Consider the following 26,826-nt stretch of genomic DNA (forward strand, 5'->3'; position numbering starts at 1 on the left):
AAGAGAGATGTAACTGTGACGAGCTCTAATCATAGAGGAAGAAGGAGAGAAGAAGATGAGTTTGAATCAGAACACGAATCCAATCGACAACCCGATTATGCCTTTATATGATCTCCGTTCTCTCTCTCTCCCCCCCCTAAATGTTTCAACGGTTTGTCTAATTTCAGTAAGAAAAAAAAAAGTAAAAATTTAAGATAAATATTTATCTATATATTATATATGAAAAATAGGATTTCTAATCCACAAGTCTTGTGGGAGTTTCAATATTCTAATATTAATTTATTAATTTTTTGATTATAAAAAAAACCAAAAAGAAAAAGAAAAAACCTCCTGCCCACCATTTAATTTGAGCCTTTTTGAAATTTGAAAACCTAAACCCTATTGCCAGCCTTCTTGGCTTATCATATTACACAGCCTTCTTGATTTATCCTAATTTTTTGATTTTTTTTTAATAAAAAAACCCACCATTTAATTTGAGTCTTTTCAAAATTTGAAAACCTAAACCCTACTGCCAGACTTATCATATTACGCAACCTTCTTCACTTATCCTATTTTTCTTATTAAAAAAAAAAACAACAACAACAACCTTAAATTTATCATTTAATTTGAGTCTTTTTGAAATCTTCACTTCCGCAGCCTTTTTCACTTCATGCCTATTGTCCTAGCCTTTTTTTTTATACAAAGAGAAAGTTTGGTAGAGGGAGAGTTGGACAGAATCTAGGAAAAAAGGTTGACACCTTCGTAGCTACAATTTTCATTCCAACACAAGTTTTAAAGTTTGTAAGTAATTTTTTCATTTATTTTTTAATATGGTGATTGTATTTTTAAATTGATTGGATTTTTTTAACTCACTGTGTTTTTTGAAAAAAAAATAATTGTGTTTTTTAAATACCAATTAAAAAAAATTGTAATTAATTTCTAATTGGATTTTTAACTCACTGCATTTGTGATTGTATTTTTTTCAATTGGGTGTGTGTTTTACACTTCATTTTGATCACATGATGAGAAAAAAAAAATTTATTTGGGTTGTAACAATTTTTGTATTTTTTCGATCACTTAATGGATTATATTCATTAAGTTTACATAAAATACTCACTATTGATGATGATTGGATTATATTTGTCTAGCAAAAAAAAAAAAAAAATTGTAATTGGATCTTTTAACTCACTGTATTTTTTGGGGAAAAAAATTATTGTGCTTTTTAACTATCAATTAACTTAATTTCTGATTGGGTTTTTAACTCACTATGTTTTTTGAAAAAAAAAAATTGTGTTTTTTAATTACCAATTGACTTCATTGTTTTTATTATTATTATTATTATGAGCAAAAATGTGATTGTGTTTTTTTACACTCCGTTTTGATCACACGTGATTTTATTTTTTAAATGATTGTATTTTTTTACACTATTTCAATCACATGATAAGAAAAAAAATTGTTTGGATTGCGACAATCTCTATGTTTTTTTGATGATTAGATTGTATGTTGTCTTGCCAAGAAACAAAATTTGTAATTGAGTCTTTAACTCACTGTGTTTTTTGAACAAAAAAATGATTATATTTTTTAACTATCAATTGACTTAATTTGTGATTGAGTTTTGTACACTCCGTTTCGATCACATGATAAGAAAAAAAATTGTGTGGATTGTGACAATCTCTGTGTTTTTTAAAAACTTATTCAGTCAAGTAATAGATTATTTAACCTTCTGTTTTTATTTTCTACTTTATAATTTATTAAATATTCATTTCAGATTTATTACAATAACTTTTTTTATAGAATAGAAGGTCGATACCTTCACAATTACAATCTTTATTCCAACACAATCTTCAAAGTCTATAAGGCTCCGTTTGGTAAGGGCTTTTGTGACTATTTTAGCCACAAAAGACAAAACAGGCTATTTTAGCCATAACAAACAAAACATCACATTCAACCCATAATTATTACACTCTTCTCTCACAAGAAAAATCAAAAAAGCCAAAAATCCCTTCCCAAACCAACCTTCTTAGCCCAGGCTAAAATAGCCAAAAAAGTCAAAAAGCCAACCCACTTCCCAAACGGAGGCTAAGTTACAATTTTCATTCCAACACACCTTTATAGTTATCATCCCAAGTAATGAAAGTTAAACGATATATATATTCGTTTATAGAGAGAGAGTAATTTATATTTTTCCAAATATTTTGTGAGTTTCACATTTTCGAATACTTGGGTGCATCGAATAAATTGATGTTGACAATATTTGGATTGATTTTTGCAAAAGTTGTGCAAACACCCCATTTTGACCGGTCCTAAGACTTTGGCGCTTTCTTTTAATTACCATATGATGACAAAACAAAAAGTTGTTTCTCACAAAATCCTCAATAAGAAAACTTAGAATTTGAGCCCTGTTTCCAACCCTAAACACCCGCAAATTACCTTTCCAAGGGCATATTCTGACCTCACAGTTGCGTCCAAAATAGTTCGTTTAGCTAAGATCAACCTTCGCTACACTTTCGGCGGCCTCATTGAAAAATTGTCCCAAAATCTAAGTTACAGCATAATTATTTGAAACTTCTGGGCCAAATTGTAAACTCAGGAATATTCCATCAATGTTGACTGGGACGCTGACGTAGTAGTCTTGCTGATGTGGTATGACTTGTCTTTACCCGGAAAAAATGAATTTGAGGAATGCCTGGAAGCGGGTTTGAACCCCCAACTTACCACTCAATGCCCAACACCTTAACCACTCTGCTAAAGCTTTACTTTGTGTTATATTTTCTCTCAAATAATATTTGACCATTTCAAACCAGTAGGCAAAAAAGGTTTATTTTTGCATTTTTTTTCTTATGTGTGGGACACTCCTCTACCCCATTGGCCAACCCATATATCACCAAATACATACATAATCATCCTCCATAGTCAAAAAGAGGTTTTGTTTGCATCCATAAAAGAGTATCTCATGCAACCACTTTGAAAATTCACCCCTTTTATCACATTCTTGTCTCCTATCTTGTCTCTCACCTCCTTTTTGACCTTAACTCTCCTTCATTGCCTATATATAATGATCAAGTTGTAAGAGAAAAGAAGGACCACGAAATTAAAAAGAAAAGAGTGAGAAAAAGGTGAAAAAAGAGAAAAAAATTGAGTTTTTAAGCCAAAAACATTCCTATCTTCCATATATACCCCATACCTTCCATACAAATTGAAATTCTATCTTTCCTACATCGAAAACTCCTCCAAAAATTCTGAAATAGCTAAATTTCAGTAGTGATTGATTAAAGGAAATAGTGAGTGTTGTTGAAAGTGAGAAAAAATAAGAGAGTTAGCCACTTTTCTACCATACATACCTAGAGTTCCATTCTAGTTTCAAATTGAGGATTGAGAACACACTTTCTAAACTTGAGGGTGATCAAGAGAAAGTTTGAAAATTAAGAAGTTCAATATTTCTTTGGAAGGTGAATTTCTAGTCTTTCATTTTCTGATATTTTCTATCTCATATTTATTTTCTTGCTTCTTATTTCATAGTGTTTTGTTATAATCTAAGTGGTTTGTTTATCTCATATTTATTTTCTTACTTTATATTTCATAGTGTGTTGTTGTAATCTAAGTAGTTTGTTTAACTCACAATTATTTATTTATTTTATTCACTTGTTTTAATTTCATATTAGTTTTGTTATAATCTTGCATGTTCTACCTCATATTTGCTTTTTTGTTTTAAGTTCATGTTGTAATCTTGCATATTCTATCTTATATTTGCTTTCTTATTTTAGTTTCATAGTAATTGTGTTGTAATATAGCATTTCCTAGCTTATATTTTTCTTGTATTAGTCTCATATTAGTTTTGTTGTAATCTTGCATGTTTTACCTCATATTTGCTTTTTTTATTTTATTTTAGGTTCATGTTAGTTTTGTTGTAATCTTGCATTGCATTTCCTAGCTTATATTTTTCTTGTATTAGTCTCATATTAGTTTTGTTGTAATCTTGCATGTTCTACCTCATATTTGCTTTTTTATTTTAGGTTCCTGTTAGTTTTGTTGTAATATTGCATGTTCTATCTTATATTTGTTTTTTGTTTTAGTTTCATAGTAATTATGCTGTAATCTTGCATTTCCTAACTTATATATTTCTTGTATTAGTCTCATATTAGTTTTGTTGTAATCTTGCATGTTCTATCTTATATTTGTTTTTTTGTTTTAGTTTCATAGTAATTATGCTGTAATCTTGCATTTCCTAACTTATATTTTTCTTGTATTAAGATTGGTTTGGGATGTCCTAAAAAAGTGAACTTTTTGACTTATTGGTGGGTTTGGGTTGGGTTTGGGTTGGGTTTGATGTGATGTGTTAGAGAGGTGATGTGATTTAAATAAGATGATGTGACTTAAATAAGATAGTAACTTTTTGACTTTTGGCTTATTTAGTACATGCCAAACTCTCATATTAGTTTTGTTGTAATCTTGCATGTTCTACCTTATATTTGTTTTTGTTTTTTTCTTTTTTTTTGTTTTAAATTTATGTTAGTTTTGTTGTAAAATTGTATTTTTTTTTATTTTATATTTGTTTTCTTGTTTTTAATCTAACCAACAGTGGTTAGTTGAACCACCTACATATTTCTTGTTTGTTCCTTTTCTTGGTTTCGCAATAAGGCAGGTTTTGCTAGGCCTAGTTGGCTGGCCGGTTAGCTTCTTTTGGACAAGATGGCGTTGTCTTCCGATGTTAACCAACTTCCGGTGGTTTCTAAGGAACATGAAACTTTTTTTTTCTTTTGTTTATTTTATTTTGAGTATACTGTGAAATTTTTATTTTGTTGTAATATTTCCCTCACACGCCCTCTAATTTAGTTTGTAATAATTTATTCAAAGTGTTGTAATAATTCCCCGCCCCACTTCTTTCTATCCCGTTCTTTTACTTGCTTTCCTTATTTGTAAATATGCATCATGTTTATTTTATTTTATTTTTTTTGTCGTTATATCCATGCTTTGCATCTATGTTTCATACATCTTGATTCGGCTAAGTTTGCATTTGTAGATTTAATCAATTTGTTCTTGAGATGATTCACATGTCATATTTTAGAAGCCGAATCTTTAGTTGCATCTCATGAATGAATTGCATTAGGATTTTGTATATAAGATAATGCATGTTTTACTAACTTTGTTTTGTAGCTGTTCGAGGGATGTCGGTAAATATGTAAGTTTTTATACTTTAGCATCCCGTTTGTGTGCGTTTTTCTTATTTTGTTTAAGCATCCTACCATGTGGCTACTTGCTTACTTGATATAACTGTATGAATGCCAATGGATGAAGGTTGTATCGCTTAATTTGGAATAGTGTTGATTTTCATGTTTGTAAACTTAATTTATTTGGGTTGTACATCTCCAAAACTCTTTCAAAACTACATGAAATCAAATTATTTCAAAATAAATGACATAGTCTATACTTGTATGCTTCACATAGTAATTTTTAGGATTTATTAAATAATCAAAATATGAACATATAAAATAAATAAAATTCATATCATGGTTTAGTAAAGGCCGATCTTTTGACCGGGTAAGTAGGGGTGCTCAATTAATGACCTTCCCCTCTCATACCTAAAGTTCCAAACTGAGACAACTTTGGTTATTACGAACAGTGGCCTTGGCACGAGTCATTGGTTTCCTAATTTCCCAAAAATATTAGGTGGCGACTCTGAGATTTGATGACACAGTCCATTTCTGGCAAAATGTTTTGCAATAAAATGAATTTTCTAAAAGTTGTCAAATATGGACTCTCATATTGCACTAGTGAGATTTGATTAAAGAGACCGAGGGTCCGAATTGTTTAACGCGCACAGGTACCCCCTGAGAATGTTACAAGTTGCTATCAAAAATTGAATATCATTATGGTCACATTGTTTGTCGTCACTGCATACATGATGATATTGATATTATAACGAGATAATTTCCTTTACATAAATAATTGCTATGTACAATAATAATTCAAACTTAACAAATGTTTTAATTTTTTATTAAATACAATATTTTCTTTTAACAAATGTTTTTTTTTATTTATTAGATACAATGTTAACATTGTGGTCAAAGACAATATTGGTTCAATAAATCTCACTGTTCAACATAAACGGGAGAGTTTATCTTGCGATGTTAACCATCATATTTGAAGAATATGAGATCATAGGTAGGAAACTATACAATTTATTATAAATAACTTATTCCTACCTTTTTCAAACACAACATTATACTTTCAAAATTTTACAAGATAATGGAGTTAGAATGATTAAAAATCATATTGCGTCATGCTAAGACCGTACCTATGCATTTATCACACATGTACCAATAATGCAACGTCAACAAGATTGTGTACCATGCGTGACCTTTGTTTTAAATATAGATTGGTCTGAAAAAAGTCTATACCTTTTAGAAGGTAAAAAATGTATATAATATGTAAGTATAACATTTTTACTTTATAACATTTTATAAATACATAATATATGTGTTGTTCATCAATTATAATACTAACTATCATGTTGATAATGCAAGAATGCTGACAAAATGCCCACACCAATTTAGATTTTAGTTATAATATATTTTATTTATTCAGTAAATTTTGAACAAATGTAATAAATTTTTATTTTTATTACTTTAATTATGAAATGTCAACATTTTCTTTCAAAATTACGTATATTATATGCTAACAATTTAAAAATATGTTTGACATAACCATAAATAGTTTTTTTAAATCCAATCTCGTGTATAGCATGGGTGTATATTATATAAGTAAAAGGGGATTTTTAGTGAGAAGAGCTAAGCTCAATCAAAATTTCTTGATTTTTCAATTAAAAAAAATAATAATAAATCACACACTAACACTTTCACACTTTCTTTTTTAAACAAAGAATGCATTTTTTATTCTTAAAATCATTCATTCTTTACCATCAAACAATAAAGGAGTTTTCTAATTAAGAAAAAATAATTAATAAATCACACGCTCAAAAATATTTCATTATAAAATATTTTCTATTAAAATATTTTAAATTCTTCACCATAAAGTATAAAATCATTTATATAATTAAAATTTCATAATATTTTTTTTTCTCACCATGGCTATTACTACTGAATGTATATATCAAGGGAGCAACTTGTGTCTAGTCCGAGATCGAACTGGATGGTGTTGTTGGACCCGTGGGGGCCCACAACGGGTTCCGTTTTAATAATCCGAATTGTTAATGTATAGAACTCGTCGAGTACTATATGCCTGTAAAAAATCACGTTGATCGAATATCAATAACTATGTAATCAAAACAATTTTTTGTCAACTGTTAATTTGTTCACTGTCCATTTTTTTTATACAAAATTGATTTGATCACATAGCTATCGATATCCGATCAACGTGATTTTTTACATGCATAGAGTAATCGGCGATTTCTACACATTTAACGGTTCAGATTATCAAAATGGAACCCATTATGGGCCCAACAGCACCATCCAGTCCGATCTCGAACTCGACACAAGCTGAACCCATATATCAAATCCCATTATTTTCATACATAGTAAATGTTAATAGGGTTTCTTTAAGGTTCAAAATCTCAACTAATTTTTTTTTTCAATTTTTAATTTCTTTAATAATGAAAGTACTAAGGCCTGGTTTGGCATCTGAGGAAAAATTTAAAAAGCCAAAAAGTTACTAAAAAAGTTAAAAAGTTATCACTATTCACAAATTAAAAATATAAAAAAATTAATTTCCACAATATTTTAATACAAACAACGACTGGACAGCGTTGGTACTGATTGATGGTTCAGTACTTATTGGTCTGTTCAAATGAACCAAAAAAAAAAATAGATGTATATATTTACTAAGTTGGAGGGTAATGTTGGGCCCGTGGGGGCCCACCACGGGTCTATTTTTTATAATTCAAACTGTTCAATGTGTAGAACTCATCAAGTACTATATGCTTATAAAAAATCACATTGATCGAATATGTTTAGCTATGTGATCGAATCAGATTTTTTTCAGCCGTTTATTTTTCACCATCCATTAATTTCATACAAAACTGTTTTGATCACATAACTATCAATATCCGATTAAAGTGATTTTTCATAAGCATATAGTACTCAACTAGTTCTACACTTTCAACGGTTCGGATTATTGAAATGGGACCCTTGGTGGGCCCCACGGCCGAATAGTACCCATGAAGCCTTATGCACCATTTCAACCCAGCCGTACTTTCCTCTACCGCCTGTCACTAATGATTCTGTCATGTAGGGGTAAAAATGTAATTTTTCCATTTTATACAATATTTTAATACACATTTTTTCATAAAAAGACAAAAGGTTATCCCAAACAATCATATTTTTTTCTTCAACTTTTTAGTCCAAAAAGTCAAAAAGTGTACTTATTTAGGATAAGCTTTGTTTGGGAAATTGAATTTATAGTCAAAAAGTCACTATAAATTGTCATATCACTCTCTCTATTTTCTGTACATATTTTTATAAGAAGATAAAAAATCAATTAAAATAGTCATATCCAAATAGAGCCTTAGCCTTGGTTTGGTTTTCATCTTTGGCTATATAATCACAAAAAGACAAAAAAAAATTACAAAATTACAATAAGACAAAAAAGCTACCAAAGTACCAAACTACCCCATATACAAACGAAAAGTAAAAAAATTATCATTCTATACTAAGGGCAATTTTGTCATTCTAAAGCTAAAAAGTTAAAAAAGCCAAACAAGAATATCAAACAACTAAAAAAGTCCCAGGCTAAAAAAGTAAAAAAAAAAATTTAAAAAGTCAATTAAAAAAATTATTCCCAAACGACCCTATTTCTTATTGACAGTTTTAAGATGGTCATTAAGGCCCTTTAAAATTTGAGATGTATAATTTCCTTATTAATTTGTCATGACTATTCCCCGTGTATATTTTATTTGTATGTGCATTACACAAAGGGTTTTCATCAATACTTTTATTTATCGATATATATGACTTGATATGGTTTATCAAAAGATTTATAACCTCGTTACACTCTTTAAATGTTTCAAATATTTCAAAACACTTTAACATATTGTAATGCATTTTTATGTACTTTTTATACAATTTTTTTTTTTAGTACTACACAGCAATTTTTAACATTTCTCCATATAAAATGACAAAATATTAAAATATTTATGATCTCAACATCACACACCTCAAAATATTTGGACTTAATTTCATACTTAGTCTACAAGGTGGCATGTTCATCAGCCAACACAATATCAGTTTCTTGAAACAAACTGTATATACACCCACAGCCTATGCCCTTAGCACTATTGCCCATTCATCAGAGTTGTGTGCGAAGTATGGTGGTACCATAAGAGTAGATTCTGCTCCAACTAGTTTTTTTTTTTTAGTACTAAACAGCAATTCTTAACATTTCTCAATTTAAAATGACAAAATATTAAAATATTTATGATCTCAACATCACACACCTCAAAATATTTTTGCACTGTAAGAGCACTAATGACGATTCTTAAGAATACCTTTAATATTTCTAATTTTAAAATGTAAGTCACCTCAATTTTGAAGTATCGTTCATCATGATTCTATTTACGGCAATTGTTTAAGTGACCATAAAAATGACACTTAAACGTTAAAGTAAATGAAATTTTAAGTTTAAATCTATAAAAAATAAATAAATTATAAATTGATAATTTTTATAAACAAGAATCTTATTAATCTGAGCTCTTAAGGGATATAAGTATTAAGAAGTAAAAATAAAAAAATAAAAATTCGGTGTGCGATATAATGTGTGCAATATATTGTATGCAATTTATTTGATCTTGTAATAAATATTATATATTCTTATAAAGTTATGATAATTTATGATTCATAAATACCATTATAAATTTTTGTGGTAATAATTTTAAAACTGATATGTTTTCTTTCCTGTACTTTTGTTAAATTTTAGGAGAAGTTAATGTCATAGAAAATTTTATTCTTACATAAAAAAGGGAAAATCATCATAAAGTCCCATATCAAGAACAGTAACTCCAATCAATTTCATATTTTTTCTATTGCTCTGATAAGTTCAATTGGTATTGACAATATAACTATAAGATCTTGTTTTATATATTTAGTAATTTTTACCATTTCTTGCTGTAACACTCACTTTTTCCCACTATAACACATAACAAAAACTTAATTGATGTGGCATGTGACAGGAAGGGTTATAAAAAGAAGGTTTTAAAAAGGCTATAGTATATTTTTTTCTACTAGGACATCTACTTTTTTTCACTGTAACAAAACCCAACTGATGTGGCATGTGGCGTGTTCCACCACTAGGAACGGTTCTAAAAAGAATATAGTATACTTTTTTTTACTGTGACACATACTTTTTTTCACTGTAACACTCAATTAAAACTCAACAAAAGATTTGGAAAGTAATGATGTGACATGTTTCACCATAAGAAAAGATTTGAAAAAAGTTATAGTGTACTTTTTTCACCGTAGCACGTATTTCTTCCCACTGTAACAACTAACACAAAGTTAAATTTGTCATTGGCCTTGTTTGGTAGAGCTGTGGGAAAGTGTTTATAACTTATGCTTCAACAGCTTATAGCTTATAACTTTCAGCTTAAGCTGATTTCCAGCTTATTCTTAAAGCATCTCCTGCCCCACTCAAAGAATAAGCTGATTTCTGACTTCCAAAAAGCTATAAGCTATAAGCTATAAGCTAAACTAAACACATCAAAATAGCTTAAATTAAGCTGAAAGCTGAAATAAGCTGTAATTAAGCTCTGCCAAACAGGCACATTACACATCTAATATAACCAAATGAACATAATAAAAATCTTGGGAGTATCTGGATTATAATTTCAACATTTAGGATTTATTAGTTAATCTTCCCAAAAATAATACAAAAAAGAAATAAAAATCAAATAAAATAATACTCAACAATAATGATGTGACAATAAATATATCTTTAATGGTGTTTTATTTTTAAGTGAAAGATTCACACTATGAGATATCTATATAATAAAACATGATAGTTTTTGAATTTTCAACATATTTTTATCCTACTAGGACATTTGGATGGCTTCAAATTATAAAACAATGTCTGAGATATATTTTTCAAAAACTGTCCTACATATACATTTTCTATTTTCTCGCTTCTCTCTCTTACTTTTTTCTTTTCTCACACATCTTTCCATGATCCCATGATCCGACTTTCCTTCCTCCCTCCCTCTTTTCTTTTTATTTTTTTATTTTTCTCTCTATTTTTCTTTATTTTCTCCTTTTTGTTCACTTATTTTTATTCACACCGTACCTTCAGGTACGGGCATACACTAATTAATATATGAAAACTAGCATATTTAAATAATAAAAATTTAGTTTCTAAATTAAAATACTAATATAAAATTCATTAAAAATATGTAGTAAAAATAATTTATAATGGATTAAATTTTATTCATTTTTATCAGAGTTACGCATAAGAGAAGATTTTTATTCAAATGTCATTAATTATGTGTTTTAAATTCTTAATAAAAAACTACATGTCATAATTTAATTGGTAAAAATTAAAAAATTATATTTATGATAAAATATAAATACATTTAATTTTATACGTTTCGTAATTTTAATTTACCATATGCTAGTAGTAAATTACATTTGTTAATATATTATTTTTTTTCTTATTGCATAAAGCCTAAAAATTTGTTCATTCAAAATTATAAATTGTCTTATGTCAAAGCTCTTACGTGAAAATGGATCAGTATTACTTGTGGTGTTGAACTAATTATTAGAAGTAACCTAGAAATTATTTGACTCAATATTTATTTCAACGTGACCTTCACGTAATCATTAAAAATTATCTTTATTGGTTTGCAACTGATATGAGTTAGTTTGGACATCCTATATTGGATTAAATATTAAAAATGAGCCTAGAAAATGTAGTTCGAGTCGATTCTTTTTTTCAACAATTCTTGGTTTAAACCTATAATACATCATATTTTAATAACTCAATATCATAAAAAAAATATAATCTTAATATTTACGGTGCATTTTATCTGTTAGACTTATTTATTTTGATGATTTCTTTAATTATGTTTTAATTTATTTGAAAGAGAAAAATAGAATCCAAAATTTATTTTGATGATTTATTTAATTATATTTCAATTTATTTAAAAAAGAAAAATAGAATCCAAAATTTATTTTGATGATTTATTTAACTATGTTTTAATTTATTTGAAAGAGAAAAATATAATCAAAATTTATTTTGTCTCATTATTTCTCATCTAAACTTTTATCCTAAATATTGTTTGAATATATTTAATATTTGCTTAAATCAGGAGTTCATTTCAACCCAAAAATAATTCTCAAACCAGAGGTTCAAACTGCCTAAAATAAAGGTTCAAATAGCTCTGTACAGCAGCAGGCCAAAAGGTTCAAGTGGAAGATATTCAAATTAGTAATAATGGAGTGGAAGATATTCAAATTAGTAATGATGGAGTACAACGGCTATAAACGGCTAATGTAAATAAGTTTATAAAAAAAATCAGAAAATATTTTTTGATCTATAATCACTCATATCTATTCTCTGAAAAATTCTTAGAGAAGTGTTTTTCAATTTTTGTTTACATCTTCTTTAAAAAATTATAAACTGAGACGTATAGCTTTAAGCCTATCTTTCCTGTGTGAAGTTTACAGAAAAATCAGAGCTTCATTTTTATATCTATCTTTGAAAGATAATTCTTGTAGCTTTCTGTGAAAGCAAAAATACCTTTTTTTCAACTTTGTAAGTGTGTAGTACACTCAGTGTTCTTGACTTAGAAAGTCTGTGTAAAATCCATGAAGGATTGCTCAATTTGTAAAGAGGTTGCTAGCACCCCCGTGAAGCTAGAGCATAGTGAAAAATCTCAAGTGAAGCTTGAGGAGTGGACGTAGGTCGAGTTGAAGCCGAACCACTGTAAATTTGTTTGCCTCTCTCTCATTTATCTCTTTATTTTATTTAAATTGCTGTAACTATATTTTACATTTTCACTGTGTTAAAATCATTAACTGACACAGTTGTTAGAACACTTGTTTTTAATTATTTTTATTTCATTAACTATATTTATCTATTGTGCTAGTCATAATTTTTATTAGGGTATTATTAATTTTTAATTGTAAAAACCTAATTCACCCCCCTCTTAGGTTGTGTTTTAGGTAACAATTGGTATCAAAGCCTAGACTCTTGTTTGAGATTTAACCATCTGAGAGTTTCGATTTATAGCAACCTTAGCTAGCACTGTTGAAGGGCAAGCCACCAATAGGCCACCACTATTTGATGGAAACAACTATAGTAATTGGAAAAATAAGTTGACCCTATACCTTCAAGCCACTGATTATGTCATGTGGATTATTGTCATCAAAGGTCCAAAAATTTCTACTAAATTAGTAAACAATATTAGTGTACCTAAAACAGAAGATGAATGTGATGAAAAGGATCACAAATTATTGCAAGCCAAACACACTCTTGTTTGTAGATTAGACTCTAAGGAGTATAATAAAATTTCAAGTTGTGATTCAGCAAAAGAAATTTGGGACAAACTAGAGGTAACGTATGAAGTTTCAAACCAAGTGAAGGAATCTCGTATTGATATGCTTGTTCATAGTTATGAATTGTTTAAAATGAACTCTGATAAATCTATTTCAAGTATGTTTACTAGATTTACCGAAATTGTAAACTCTTTGAAATCTTTTGGCAAAATTTATACTAACAGTGAGTTGGTGAGAAAAATTCTTAGATGTTTACCAAAGAACTGGAAAGCAAAGGTCACCTCCATTATAGAAGCCAAAGATCTCTCCACACTTGGATTGGGTGAGCTTATGGGTTACCTTATGACTCATGAGATCACCATGAAATGACGTGAGGATATTGAAAACAAAAAAAAAAAAGTGAAATTGCATTCAAAGCCTCATCAAATGAAGAAGAACATGAAAACTTCAGTGAGGATGAAAGCTATGCCATGTTTAGTAGAAATCTCAAAAAGCATTTCAAGAAAAACAATTATGAAGGAAGAAGACCTTTCAAAAAGTAGTACAACAAAGATAATAAGAAATAACCTATTATTTGATATGAGTGCAAAAATCCTAGGCATATGAAGATGGATTGTCCAAAATTGAAAAATCATGGAAAAGACTACAAAAGAAACAAGAAGACCATGGTAGCAACTTGGGGAGAAAGTGAAGATGAAAACTCAAGTGATGAAATTGAAAATGAAGTAGCCAACTTGTGTCTCATGGCTCTTAAAGATGAAGTCTCTACTCAAGATGAGGTAACTACTCTTTATGAAGAACTTGAAAGTGCATTCCATGAACTACAAGATGAATTTAGAAAAGTTTGTGTCAAAAATAATATGTTAAAAAAATCTGTTGGATCTTTAACTATAAATGTAGAAGAATTAAAGAAAGAAAAAATTGTTTTGAAAAATGATTTTGACACCATCTCTAATGAGAAAACTGCTTTAAAAAATAATGTTGATGATTTAACAAAAACACTTGAAAATTTTGTAAAAGGTAAAAATAATCTCAACATACTTCTTGGAAATCAAATATGTGTTTTCGATAAAGCGGGCATTGGACATGACCCTATTAAGAAACAAAAGAATCTCAATACTATTTTTGAAAATGCACCTCTCATGACACACCCTCATATTACTTGTCATTATTGTAGAAAGAAAGACCATTATATATCTTATTGTCTATTCAAAAAGAATATGAATATGGGAATTAAAAAGATCTGGATTATTAAGGGATCTAACAAAACTAACCAAGAAGGACCCAAGAAATTATGGGTACCAAAAACCAACATTTGATTGTCATCTTATAGGTTTGTTTTAAGTCCAAAGCTAAAGAAGGAAAGTGGTACATTGATAGTGGATGTTCCAGACACATGACCAGAGATAAATCCTTATTTACTAAACTATCATCGAAATATGGAGGATTTGTTACTTTTGGAGACAACAAGAAAGGAAAAATCATCGGCATTGATAGCATTGGTATTTCTCCTAACCCTTCTATTGAAAATGTTTTACTTGTTGATAGACTTAAGGATAACCTACTTAGTATTAATCAATTATTTGATAAACATAATCAAGTTATTTTTGATAAATCACATTGCACAATTGAAAGCACAAATGATCATAAAGCTTTATTCGTTGGTAATCGCCGCGATAATGTTTATTTTTTCATCTTAATGATCTCTATGCTAGTGATGTTAAATGTTTATATGTTAATAATGAAAATAGTTGGTTATGGCATAGAAGACTGGGTCATACTCATATGGATTTAATTACTAAACTTTTGGGAAAGGATTTGATCATTGGACTTTCAAACATTAAATTTGAAAAAGATCATCTTTGTAGTGTTTGTCGACAAGGAAAACAAACTAAAATATCATTTAAATCAAAATCTCATATTTCCACAACTAGACCTTTACAACTATTGCATATGGATTTATTTGGTCCCTCAAGGACATCTAGTCTAGGTGGTAAACATTATTGTCATGTTATAGTTGATGATTATTCAAGATTTATATGGGTTATGTTTTTAGTACACAAAAATGAAACATTTTATTCTTTCACAAAATTCTGGCGTAAAATTCAAAATGAAAAAGGCTTTCTTATTACTAATATTCAAACCGACCATGGTAGAGAACTTGAAAATGAGAAATTTGAATTGTTTTGTGATGAGCATGGTGTTGGACATAATTTTTCAGCACCTAGAACCCCTCAACAAAATGGTGTAGTAGAAAGGAAGAATAGAACTTTAGAAGAGATGAGTAGAATAATGCTTTGCGAAAATAATCTTCCCAAATATTTTTGGTCCGAAGTCGTTCACACCGCATGCTATATTTTAAATCGTGCATTGATTAGACCTATTCTCAAAAAGACTTCTTATGAACTTTCGATGATAGAAAGCCCAACATTAGTCACTTGCATATTTTTGGTTATAAATGTTTTGTGCATAATAATGGTAAGGTTAACTTAGGTAAATTTGATTCAAAATCTGATGAAGGAATTTTTCTTGGCTATTCCTTAACTAGCAAAGCTTATCGTGTTTTTAATAAAAGAACTCTTGTTATGGAAGAATCTATACATGGCATTTGATGAAACTAGCATATCTGTTCAAAAGCAAATTGTTAATGATAATATAGATTTGGAACCAAATATAGAAGATTCAAGTATCTACAAAGAAAAGAACCAACCATGTAAGTTGAACAAAGAGATTGAACAACCTATTCTCCCACCTCAAGAAGAAGGAGGAAACAATGATGATTTGCCAAGAGAATGAAAGTTTGTTCATAATCACCCTAAGGATTTAATCCTAGGTGACCCTACAAAAGGTATCGAAACTCGCTCTTCACTTAGAAACATTTGTAGTAACTTGGCTTTTCTCTCACAGATTGAGCCTAAAAACTTTCAAGAAGCCGAATTCGATGAACATTGGATGATAGCTATACATGAAGAGCTTAACCAATTTAAGAGAAACAAAGTGTGGGAACTTGTGCCAAAACCTAAAAATCATACCATTATCGGTACCAAATGAATCTTTCGAAATAAGCTTGATGAATCCGGCACAATTGTAAGAAACAAGGCCAGACTTGTTGCACAATGATACAATCAAGAAGAAGGTATTGATTTTGATGAAACCTTTGCTCCGGTTGCTAGATTAGAAATGATTCGCATGTTACTTGCATTTGCATGTTTTAGAGATTTCAAACTTGATCAAATTGATGTGAAAAGTGTCTTTCTAAATGGTTTTATAAATGATGAAGTTTACGTTAAACAACCCCTAGGTTTTGAAGATCATATTTTTCCAAATCATGTTTTTAAACTATCAAAAGTTTTATATCGTTTGAAACAAGCACCTCGTGCATGATATGAACGATTAAGTAAATTTTTGATTGAAAATAATTTTTCTAAAGGAACGATTGACACAACACTTTTTGTTAAAACTAAAAATGATGATTTATTTATTGTGCAAATATATGTGGATGACATTATATTTGATGCTACTAATGAAACCTTATGTAAGGAATTTGCTAAGTGTATGCAAGGTGAGTTTGAGATAAGCATGATGAGGGGAGCTAAATTATTTCCTTGGACTTCAAATCAAATAATGCAAGGAAGGAATTTTTATCAACCAAGCTAAGTATACAAAAGAACTACTCAAAAAGTTTGGTATGTATGACTCAAAAATAACTGGAACACCTATGAGTACATCTATTAAGCTAGACAAGGATGAAAAAGGTAAGTCCATTGATCAAACAAAATATCAAGGTATGATGGCTCACTTCTTTATTTAACTGCAAGTAGATCCGATATTATGTTTAGTGTTTGTATGTGTACTAGATATCAATCAAATGCTAAGGAATCACATCTCAGTGCTGTTAAAAAAAATTTAGATATCTTGTTGGCACTCAAAATTTGGGACTGTTTTATCCTAGAGTTGTTGCATTTGATTTAATTAGTTACTCGGATGCCGACTTTACCGAATGCAAACGTGATATAAAAAGCACTAGTGACACTTGTCACTTTCTTGGTAACTCATTAGTATTTTGGTTTAGCAAAAAGTAAAATTCTGTTGCTTTATCAACGGCTAAAGCTGAATATATAGCTTTCGAAAGTTGTTGTGCCCAAATACTTTTGATGAAACAACAATTGGAGGACTTTGATTTGCATTATGATCATATCCCTATTAAATGTGATAATACCAGTGCCATCAATTTAAGCAAAAATTTAGTTCAACACTCATGAACAAAACATATTTGAAATTCGACATCATTTTTTAAGAGATCATGTTCAAAAATGGGATATTGTACTTGAATTTGTAAACACCGATAAGCAATTAGCGAATATTTTCACAAAATCCCTAAGCGATGATCGCTTGAATTTTATTCGTGGCGAGCTTGGAATGTCGATTTCTACTTAAAAAGTTTTGTTATGACTGTGAAACTTGAATTTTTGTTAAAATGATATTTGTGTATTGCTACATTGATATGGAAACATTTATATCAGTTGAATGCTCTCAAGTCCTTCATTCATTTATTCTCCTTAACAATTTACTATTTTCAACTGTGTAAATTTTTTTGAGTTCTGCATCTTGAGGTAAAATTAACTTTGCATACATTGATTTTTTTTAAGCCCTCATGGTATTTTTTTTTGCATTACCATTCCAGCAACACCAACGTCCCATTAAGTTTAATTCCTGCTGGTATTATTTTATTTTATTTTATTTTATTTTTTGCTGTTTGGCTTAATTTCTTTTATTTTTATTTTTTTTCTCATTATTATTTTTTGTTTGGGCTTAATTTTCTTATTTTTTTTCTACTTTTTAATTTCATTTTTTAGTACTTAAATATAAAAACAAAAACAAATCAAAATACAAATACAAATATTTACATAAAAAAAACACACACACCATTCATTTTCTTTTTTTTACGGCCATACGCCGATCAAAATAAACATATTTACATTAAAAAAAAACTTCATTTTTTTTACAGCTATACGCCGATCTTACTTCCTCGCCTCTTCCATTGTTTTCTTCCTCTTTTTATCACCTTGGGCGGCTCTTGAAGGCCCTGCCCCCGTGCTTTCGTCCAGAGCGACGACTCCCCGCTGACTATCAAAGGCCAAGAACGACGTTGCTCCAAATCGGGCCATGGAGGTAGTCTTCCGTTTAAGCTATTTATTTTCGGCCTTCAGTGCGCAAATCTCTGCTCGCGCATCCTCGTACATGCGCTGGAGCCGCAAGAGTTGGGCATTGACCCAGTGGAGCTCACTCGTCCTGTTCTGCAGTCGGTGAGCCAATTTTGTGACTACAGTCACCATCTTCATACAGGACGTCAGTGTAAAATGATTGGCTTCAATATCTGATTGAGCTGCTATTATTTGCTCAATCGACATCATAGGAAGGTTGGGAATAGTAGGAGCCCGGGCACTCAGCCTAGCAGCGCTTACGGGATCATTCAGGTTCGGAAAGAGAGTAAGGGGACGGGACGAGGCCATGAAGTAGAAGAGAGAGATGTAATCGACAGGAGGGTCATTTTTGGCAGCCTTTCTACTCTGCTCAGTCTCTCTGTTCTATCTCTCTCACGTAGAAGAAGAAAAAGATGGAAGCGAATGAGAAAGAAGAAGGAAAAGAGAGTGATAAAGAAAAAGACGGAGGAGAAGAAGACAAGAGAGAGAGATAGCCGAGGCCGTTGATTGACCTGTCTCGCTTTTGTCGGTTAGCTGACGCAAAAGCGAGGACACGTGTCCGATGCGATTTTGGAAAAGAGAGAGGTGCGCGAATCGTACATATACGTATATATATGTTTTGAATTGTATAAATGCCATTTATCACTATCATTTTCCTCCTCCTCCTCCATATTTTGACCCATAATTTCCTTTTGATAATGTCATAGGGGGAGAAATTATACGATGTTATGCATTATGGTATTATTTTGTTATGATGTTATGTATTATGGTATTATTTTCAAACTAATCTGATGATTATGTATTTATAGTTTGATATCTTTGTCTCATATCATGTCTCTAATTAAAGCTTATTTATTACACATGTACTAACCTATGTATTTAAAAATGAATTCAGGAAGCATGACTTGAGGAGGAGCTTTTCTTACTCCCAAATCAAATCAAAACATCATTGTGTGCCATCATCAAAAAGGGGGACATTCTTAGACTTATTTATTTTGATGATTTATTTAATTATGTTTTAATTTATTTAAAAGAGAAAAATAGAATCCAAAATTTATTTTGATGATTTATTTAATTATATTTCAATTTATTTGAAAAAGAAAAATAGAATCCAAAATTTATTTTGATAATTTATTTAATTATGTTTTAATAGAATCCAAAATTTATTTTGATAATTTATTTAATTATGTTTTAATTTATTTGAAAGAAAAAAATAGAATCAAAATTTATTTTGTCCCATTATTTCTCACCTAAACTTTTATCCTAAATATTGTTTGAATGTATTTAATATTTGCTTAAATCAGGAGTTTATTTCAACCCAAAAATAATGCCCAAACCAGAGGTTCAAACAGCCCAAAACAAATATTCAAACATCCCAGCACAGCAGTAGGCCAAAAGGTTCAAGTAGAAGATATTCAAATTAGTAATGATAAAGTGGAAGATATTCAGATTAGTAATGATGGAGTACAACGGCTATAAGTTTCATTATATATACCAAAGCCTCTAATGTAAACAAGTTATAAAAAAAAAATCAAAAAATATTCTTTGATCTATAATCACTCACATCTATTCTCTGAAAAATTCTCTGAGAAGTGTTCTTCATTTTTTGTTTACATCCTCTTTCAAAAATTATACACTGAGACGTATAGTTTTAAGCCTATCTTTCTTGTGTGAGGTTTACAGAAAAATCGGAGCTTCATTTTTATATCTGTCTTTGAGAGATAATTCTTGTAGGTTTCTGTGAAAACAAAAGCACCTTCTTTTCAACCTTGTAAGAGTGTAGTACACTTAGTGTTCTTGACTTAGAAAGTTTGTGTAAAATCCGTGGAGGATTGCTCAATTTGTAAAGAGGTTGCTAGCACCCCTGTGAAGTTAGAGTATAATGAAAATCTCAAGTGAAGCTTGAGGAGTGGACGTAAGCCGAGTTGAAGCCGAACCACTATAAATTTGTTTGTCTCTCTCTCCCTTATCTCTTTATTTTATTTAAATTACTATAGCTATATTTCACATTTTCACTGTACTAAAATCATTAACCGACATAGTTGTTAGAATACTTGTTTTTAATTATTTTTATTTCATTAACTATATTATCTATTATGCTAGTTATAATTTTTATTAGATATTATTAATTTTTAATTGTAAAAACCTAATTCACCCCCCTCTTAGGTTGTCTTTTGGGTAACATTATCAATCAATAAAAAATATATTTTCTAATTACTTAAAAAATTAAAAGAGAAAAAATCTATAGAAGATGTGAATTGAATCGTATATTTTAATGGTGCAAAAATTTAAATTTTAAAATTGATTAGTTAATTTTTATTTTCAAATCTTTAAATGAATTAATTAACTTTCTTTTTGAAATGTGTAAATTAAGGCATAATAAGATTTTTTTAAAATAATTCAATAAAAACTAATCAATAGAAGATTTTTTAATTATTTAAAAACTTAAACATCAAGAGAAAAAATTTATGAAATATGTGAATTGATTAATATATTTTAGTGGTACAAAATTTAATTTTTAAAACTGCTTAGTTAAGTTTCCTTTTCAAATTCTAAGTTTAAATTTTTAATTTGATTTATTAACTTTCCTTTTGAAATATGTAAATTAAGGCATAATAAGATTTTTTTAAAAATGATTCAATAAAAGCTAATCAATAGAAAATTTTTTAATTATTGAAAAAAATTAAACATCATGAGAAAAAATTTATAAAAGATGTGAATTAATTTCTATTTTTTAGTGGTATAAAAATTTAAATTTTAAAACTAATTAGTTAATTTTATTTTTCAAATTTTTAAATAGATTAATTAAGTTTCTTTTTGAAATTTGTAAATCAACGTTTGGGAAATGAGTTTTTTTGTAGGTTTTTTTAGTTGTAGGATATTATTAGAGATTTTTTTTTTTTTTGTGTTTGGGAAGATAGTTGAGTTTTTTTGTGGTTGGATGTAATGTTTGTGAGAGAAAAAATAAAATAATTATGAAATTTGATGTGATATTTTGTTTAGATTTGATTTTTTTTTATTTTTGTAACCAATTTGTCTTTTAGCGAAAAAAACCAAAAAAATTACTTCTCAAACAATGCCAATGTATAATAAGATTTTTTTTTTTAATAATTCAATAAAAACTAATCAATAGAAGATTTTTTAATTATTTAAAAAATAATAATTCTAAAAAAATAGTATAAGGATTTTGAACTTTATAATATTCTTCTTGTTAGAAACTCATTTTTCTTAATATATGATATAGATAGATAATGAATAATTTTTTTTGTTTTTATATTATCAATTTATTAAAAAATATATATTACCATCTTTGTAGAGTGTGATACAATCGCTTGATTGGAGAGTGGGAATAGAATTGTCTAGCTTAATCCAGTAGCATCTCACTTTTCCAAATAAGATAAATATATTTTTAAAAATAAATTTTTTTAAAAAAAGTAATAATAAAAATAAATAAACAAATTAAAAAAAAAAACAGGTGTCCATTAAATAGAGAGTCTAGGAGTTTCTAGTTCTATCTTCAAAATTCCAGAGGTTTCGCTTCTCCTCCTATATCATTACCAAGCAGAAGAGAAGACAGAATCATCACAACAACCAACACAATTCACACACAATCGAATATAGTCAAACCCAAATTCACCGATTCGTCAAGCTTCAGTGTACTCAATCGTCTCATTCGCCAAAAGGTTAGTGAAAAATCTCATCTTTCTCTCTCTATTTTCACACACAAATATGTACCTATATCATCAAAAAATATTTCTATTTGCAAATTTATTTATTTATTTATTTTTTCAATTTGGGTGGTGTGTTCTCGTGAATGTGCTATTCTCCTATCAGATTACAAGAAAACTGTCTCTTTAATTTTATTTTTATTTTTTACTTGAGTATTGATAGTGTTTTGAATGTAATTCACACTGATTTTGCCACTTTTCTTTCTTTTTTCTTGTTCTTTTTTTTTGTCTTTTTACTTTTCCATCGTAAATTTCTACTCAAATCTATGATCCCAACACAGCTTTAGTGGTTTTGATCGGCGAATTTAATTGGGTTTGTGACTTTTGGTGCTAATTTTGAATGTTCAAGTTCATATTTTTGTCAGAATTTGGTCTTCTGTTTTGGTAAAAATTTGCATGTGTTAAAACTGAGAGTAATTAGTTGCAAGATTTTGATTTTATTATTTTTGAGTTGTCAGTCTTATATCCAAAAACCAAGTCCTTAATTTGTAGTACTAATTGTTGAATCTCCACAAAATGTAAAAACATAACATTGTCCATAAAAATTGTGACTCTGCTTTTGCTACTCTGTTTATCAAATTATGCTCTTTTTTTTTTTTTTTGCCACCAAACTTTTCAGCTCTTGTTTTCTTATTGATTTCAGCTCTGGAACTGAAATGGCTGCCTGATTTACTGTATAATGTAGGGATCTAATAGATTTTTACTCATAATTGATTTTTGGGTGTTTTTTCAATTTTCAATACTATGATGGTTGTATTATGATCTTCAACTGAATTGGGAAATGGCATGGATGGTACTGAATTATGTACCTAATTACAGTTTTCTGTTTCAGGTTTAAGTACCAACCATGAATCCTGACAAATTCACACACAAGACAAATGAGGCCCTTGCTGGGGCTCATGAATTGGCTATGAATGCCGGTCATCCACAATTTACACCTCTCCATATAGCTTTGACTTTGATTTCTGATCCCAATGGTATTTTTCGACAAGCAATTGTCAATGCTTGCGGTAGCGACGAAGGTGCAAACTCAGTTGAGAGGGTCTTCAATCAGGCATTGAAAAAACTCCCCTCCCAAACCCCTCCCCCTGATGAAATCCCCGCAAGCACTACGCTCATTAAGGTGCTAAGAAGGGCTCAATCATCACAAAAGTCCCGAGGCGACACCCATTTAGCAGTTGATCAATTGATCCTTGGCCTTTTGGAAGATTCCCAAATTGGTGATCTTCTCAAAGAAGCAGGAATCAGTACTTCAAGGGTGAAATCGGAGGTTGACAAGCTTCGTGGAAAGGAAGGAAGAAAGGTGGAAAGTGCCTCAGGGGATACTAATTTTCAAGCTCTGAAGACTTATGGCCGGGACCTTGTAGAGCAGGCCGGAAAGCTTGACCCGGTTATTGGCAGGGATGAAGAGATTCGGAGGGTTGTTAGAATTTTATCAAGAAGAACCAAGAACAACCCGGTTCTTATTGGTGAGCCGGGCGTGGGTAAAACTGCAGTGGTTGAAGGCTTAGCCCAAAGGATTGTTCGTGGAGATGTTCCTAGTAATCTTGCTGATGTGAGACTTATAGCATTGGATATGGGTGCATTAATTGCTGGAGCCAAGTATAGAGGAGAGTTTGAGGAAAGATTGAAAGCAGTTTTGAAGGAAGTAGAAGAGGCAGAAGGAAAGGTGATTCTTTTTATTGATGAAATTCACCTTGTTTTGGGTGCTGGTCGAACAGAGGGGTCGATGGATGCTGCTAACCTCCTCAAGCCCATGCTTGCTAGAGGCCAACTCAGATGCATTGGTGCAACAACTCTCGAGGAGTATAGGAAATATGTGGAGAAAGATGCGGCTTTTGAGAGGCGGTTTCAACAAGTTTATGTGGCTGAACCAAGTGTTCCTGATACAGTTAGTATTCTTCGAGGGTTGAAGGAAAAGTATGAAGGACACCATGGTGTTCGAATTCAGGATCGAGCTCTTGTGGTTGCTGCACAACTATCTGCTCGTTATATTACTGGTATATAGAAATTGTCATCATAATTTCTAGTTTAATAATGTGGTTATGTTGTCCTTTATTATTACTTCATTTTGGTGTTGGAATTCAAATTATTGATTCGTATGCATTTTCTTGCTTTTGGTTAGGCCGTCACTTGCCAGACAAGGCGATTGACCTCGTTGATGAAGCATGTGCCAATGTTCGGGTCCAGCTTGATAGTCAACCGGAAGAGATTGATAATCTTGAAAGGAAAAGACTTCAGTTAGAAGTTGAACTCCATGCTCTTGAGAAGGAGAAAGACAAGGCTAGTAAAGCTCGGCTTCTTGAAGTGAAGAAAGAGCTTGATGATTTAAGGGACAAACTTCAACCTCTGGTGATGAAGTACAAGAAGGAGAAGGAAAGGGTTGATGAACTTCGCCGACTCAAACAGAAGCGAGAGGAGCTCTTGTATTCAATACAGGAAGCTGAAAGGCGATATGATTTAGCTAGAGTTGCGGATTTGAGATATGGAGCAATTCAAGAAGTGGAGACTGCAATAGCAAGGCTTGAAGGGAGTTCAGAAGAAAATTTAATGTTGACAGAGACTGTTGGACCAGATCAGATTGCAGAAGTCGTAAGCCGTTGGACTGGCATACCTGTTACAAGGCTTGGCCAGAATGACAAAGAAAGGTTGATTGGCCTTGCTGATAGGTTGCATACAAGAGTGGTGGGACAAGATCAAGCTGTCAGTGCAGTTGCTGAAGCTGTATTAAGGTCGAGGGCCGGGTTAGGAAGGCCACAGCAGCCAACTGGTTCGTTCCTCTTCTTGGGTCCAACGGGTGTTGGGAAAACCGAGCTTGCTAAGGCTCTTGCAGAACAACTGTTTGATGATGAAAATCTATTGATTCGTATTGACATGTCTGAGTACATGGAGCAACATTCAGTGGCTCGATTAATTGGTGCTCCACCAGGGTAAGTGCTCTATGTTCAACATTTTGTGTTTGTTTTAGTATCTGATATGAGATTAAAAGGAATGATTACTTACTGCTATATATGCTTATGATTTCAGCTATGTTGGGCATGAGGAAGGTGGACAACTCACAGAAGCTGTGAGGCGGCGGCCATATAGTGTCGTACTTTTCGATGAAGTAGAGAAAGCACACCCTTCTGTTTTCAATACCTTGCTTCAAGTTTTGGATGATGGAAGGTTAACTGACAGCCAAGGCCGAACAGTTGATTTCACCAACACAGTGATCATCATGACTTCCAACCTCGGAGCAGAGTATCTCTTAAAAGGATTAATGGGCAAGTGTACTATGGAGAGTGCTCGAGAAATGGTGATGCAAGAGGTAAACAATCAAACAGATTGAACTCTTCAAAAAATAAACTATTTTACATTTTGTTTCATTCATGATAGACCTTTTATGAAATTGGTATATGACTTGTGTTTTGGGAATTGATAGGTGAGGAAGCACTTTAAACCCGAGTTGCTCAACCGTTTAGATGAGCTTGTAGTGTTTGATCCGCTATCGCACGATCAACTGACGAAGGTTGCTAGACTTCAATTGAAAGACGTAGCAAAGCGTCTCGCGGAACGTGGAATTGCTTTAGGTGTGACTGAAGGAGCATTGGATGTTATATTGGCTGAAAGTTATGATCCGGTAAGTAACCTGAAATCGCTTCAGGTTTACATATTTTGATTACTTGCACTTGCATTGTTACTAAATTTCAACAATCCTTTATTTTTAGGTTTATGGTGCAAGACCGATTAGGAGATGGTTGGAGAAGAGGGTCGTCACCGAGCTATCAAAAATGTTGGTTAAAGAGGAGATTGATGAGAATTCAACTGTTTATATAGATGTTTCGTACAACGGGAAAGAATTGGTATATCGGGTTGAGAGAAATGGGGGACTAGTCAATGCTACAACGGGGCAAAAGTCGGACATACTAATTCAAATTCCTAATGGGCCGAGGAGTGATGCAGCGCAGGCTGTGAAGAAAATGAAGATTGAAGAAATTGATGAGGATGATGAAATGGACGAGTGAATTGTTTGTTCAAGATAACATGAAATATGTGGGGGGGTAAGTGTTTGGATGATTGGAAAAGTTGAAGAAGATGGTTTGTAGAGTTCTTTTTGGCTTTGGATTGTATGGTATTGATGTTTTGATGTTTCTAGTGTTGGGTGGTGAATGAAATTTCCCCTTTCTTAAGATCATATTATTGGTCCTTTTCTTTGTTTATTTTTGATGTTTTTGTTTTCAATGGTAGTTTTTTTTTTTCTTTTTTCTTCATTAGTGAAAAATATTGTTGTCAACTGATTATGGTTATTGATAAGTTTTTCAAAAGAGGAGAAAAAAACAAAGCGAAAGAAAGGATACAAATCAAAACTCAAACTTTTTGTAAGTGCAATAATAATAGTACAATAAAATATTAAAATTCATGAATCAGGCCTTCACTCCT

At 30.7% G+C, this 26,826-nt stretch overlaps 1 protein-coding gene across 2 annotated transcripts; it reads left to right on the forward strand.

Moving 5' to 3' along the window:
* Window positions 1-22,152: 22,152 nt before the first annotated feature.
* On the forward strand, window positions 22,153-26,581 carry HSP101 (heat shock protein 101). 2 transcript variants are annotated; one of them, XM_028256476.2, is made up of 6 exons: window positions 22,153-22,362; window positions 23,240-24,407; window positions 24,533-25,337; window positions 25,435-25,714; window positions 25,829-26,026; window positions 26,115-26,581. In XM_028256476.2, the coding sequence occupies exons 2-6, from the start codon at window positions 23,255-23,257 to the stop codon at window positions 26,409-26,411; spliced, it is 2,733 nt and encodes a 910-aa protein (XP_028112277.1). In that variant the 5' UTR covers window positions 22,153-22,362; window positions 23,240-23,254; the 3' UTR covers window positions 26,412-26,581. The 2 variants fall into 2 exon arrangements, with proteins under 2 accessions (XP_028112277.1, XP_028112278.1); XM_028256477.2 differs by having other exon boundaries at window positions 22,193-22,362; window positions 23,227-24,407.
* Window positions 26,582-26,826: the final 245 nt, after the last annotated feature.

The sequence above is a fragment of the Camellia sinensis genome, chromosome 15 (assembly GCF_055761805.1).
Source record: "Camellia sinensis isolate YWXY chromosome 15, ASM5576180v1, whole genome shotgun sequence".
In the NCBI taxonomy this organism is placed as follows: domain Eukaryota; kingdom Viridiplantae; phylum Streptophyta; class Magnoliopsida; order Ericales; family Theaceae; genus Camellia; species Camellia sinensis.

Coding starts and splice junctions, on each gene's coding strand:
- HSP101 (XM_028256476.2), top strand. CDS start 23,255: ATGAATCCTGACAAATTCACACACAAGACAAATGAGGCCCTTGCTGGG. Junction 24,408..24,532: donor ATCTGCTCGTTATATTACTG/GTATATAGAAAT, acceptor GCTTTTGGTTAG/GCCGTCACTTGCCAGACAAG. Junction 25,715..25,828: donor GAGAAATGGTGATGCAAGAG/GTAAACAATCAA, acceptor GGGAATTGATAG/GTGAGGAAGCACTTTAAACC.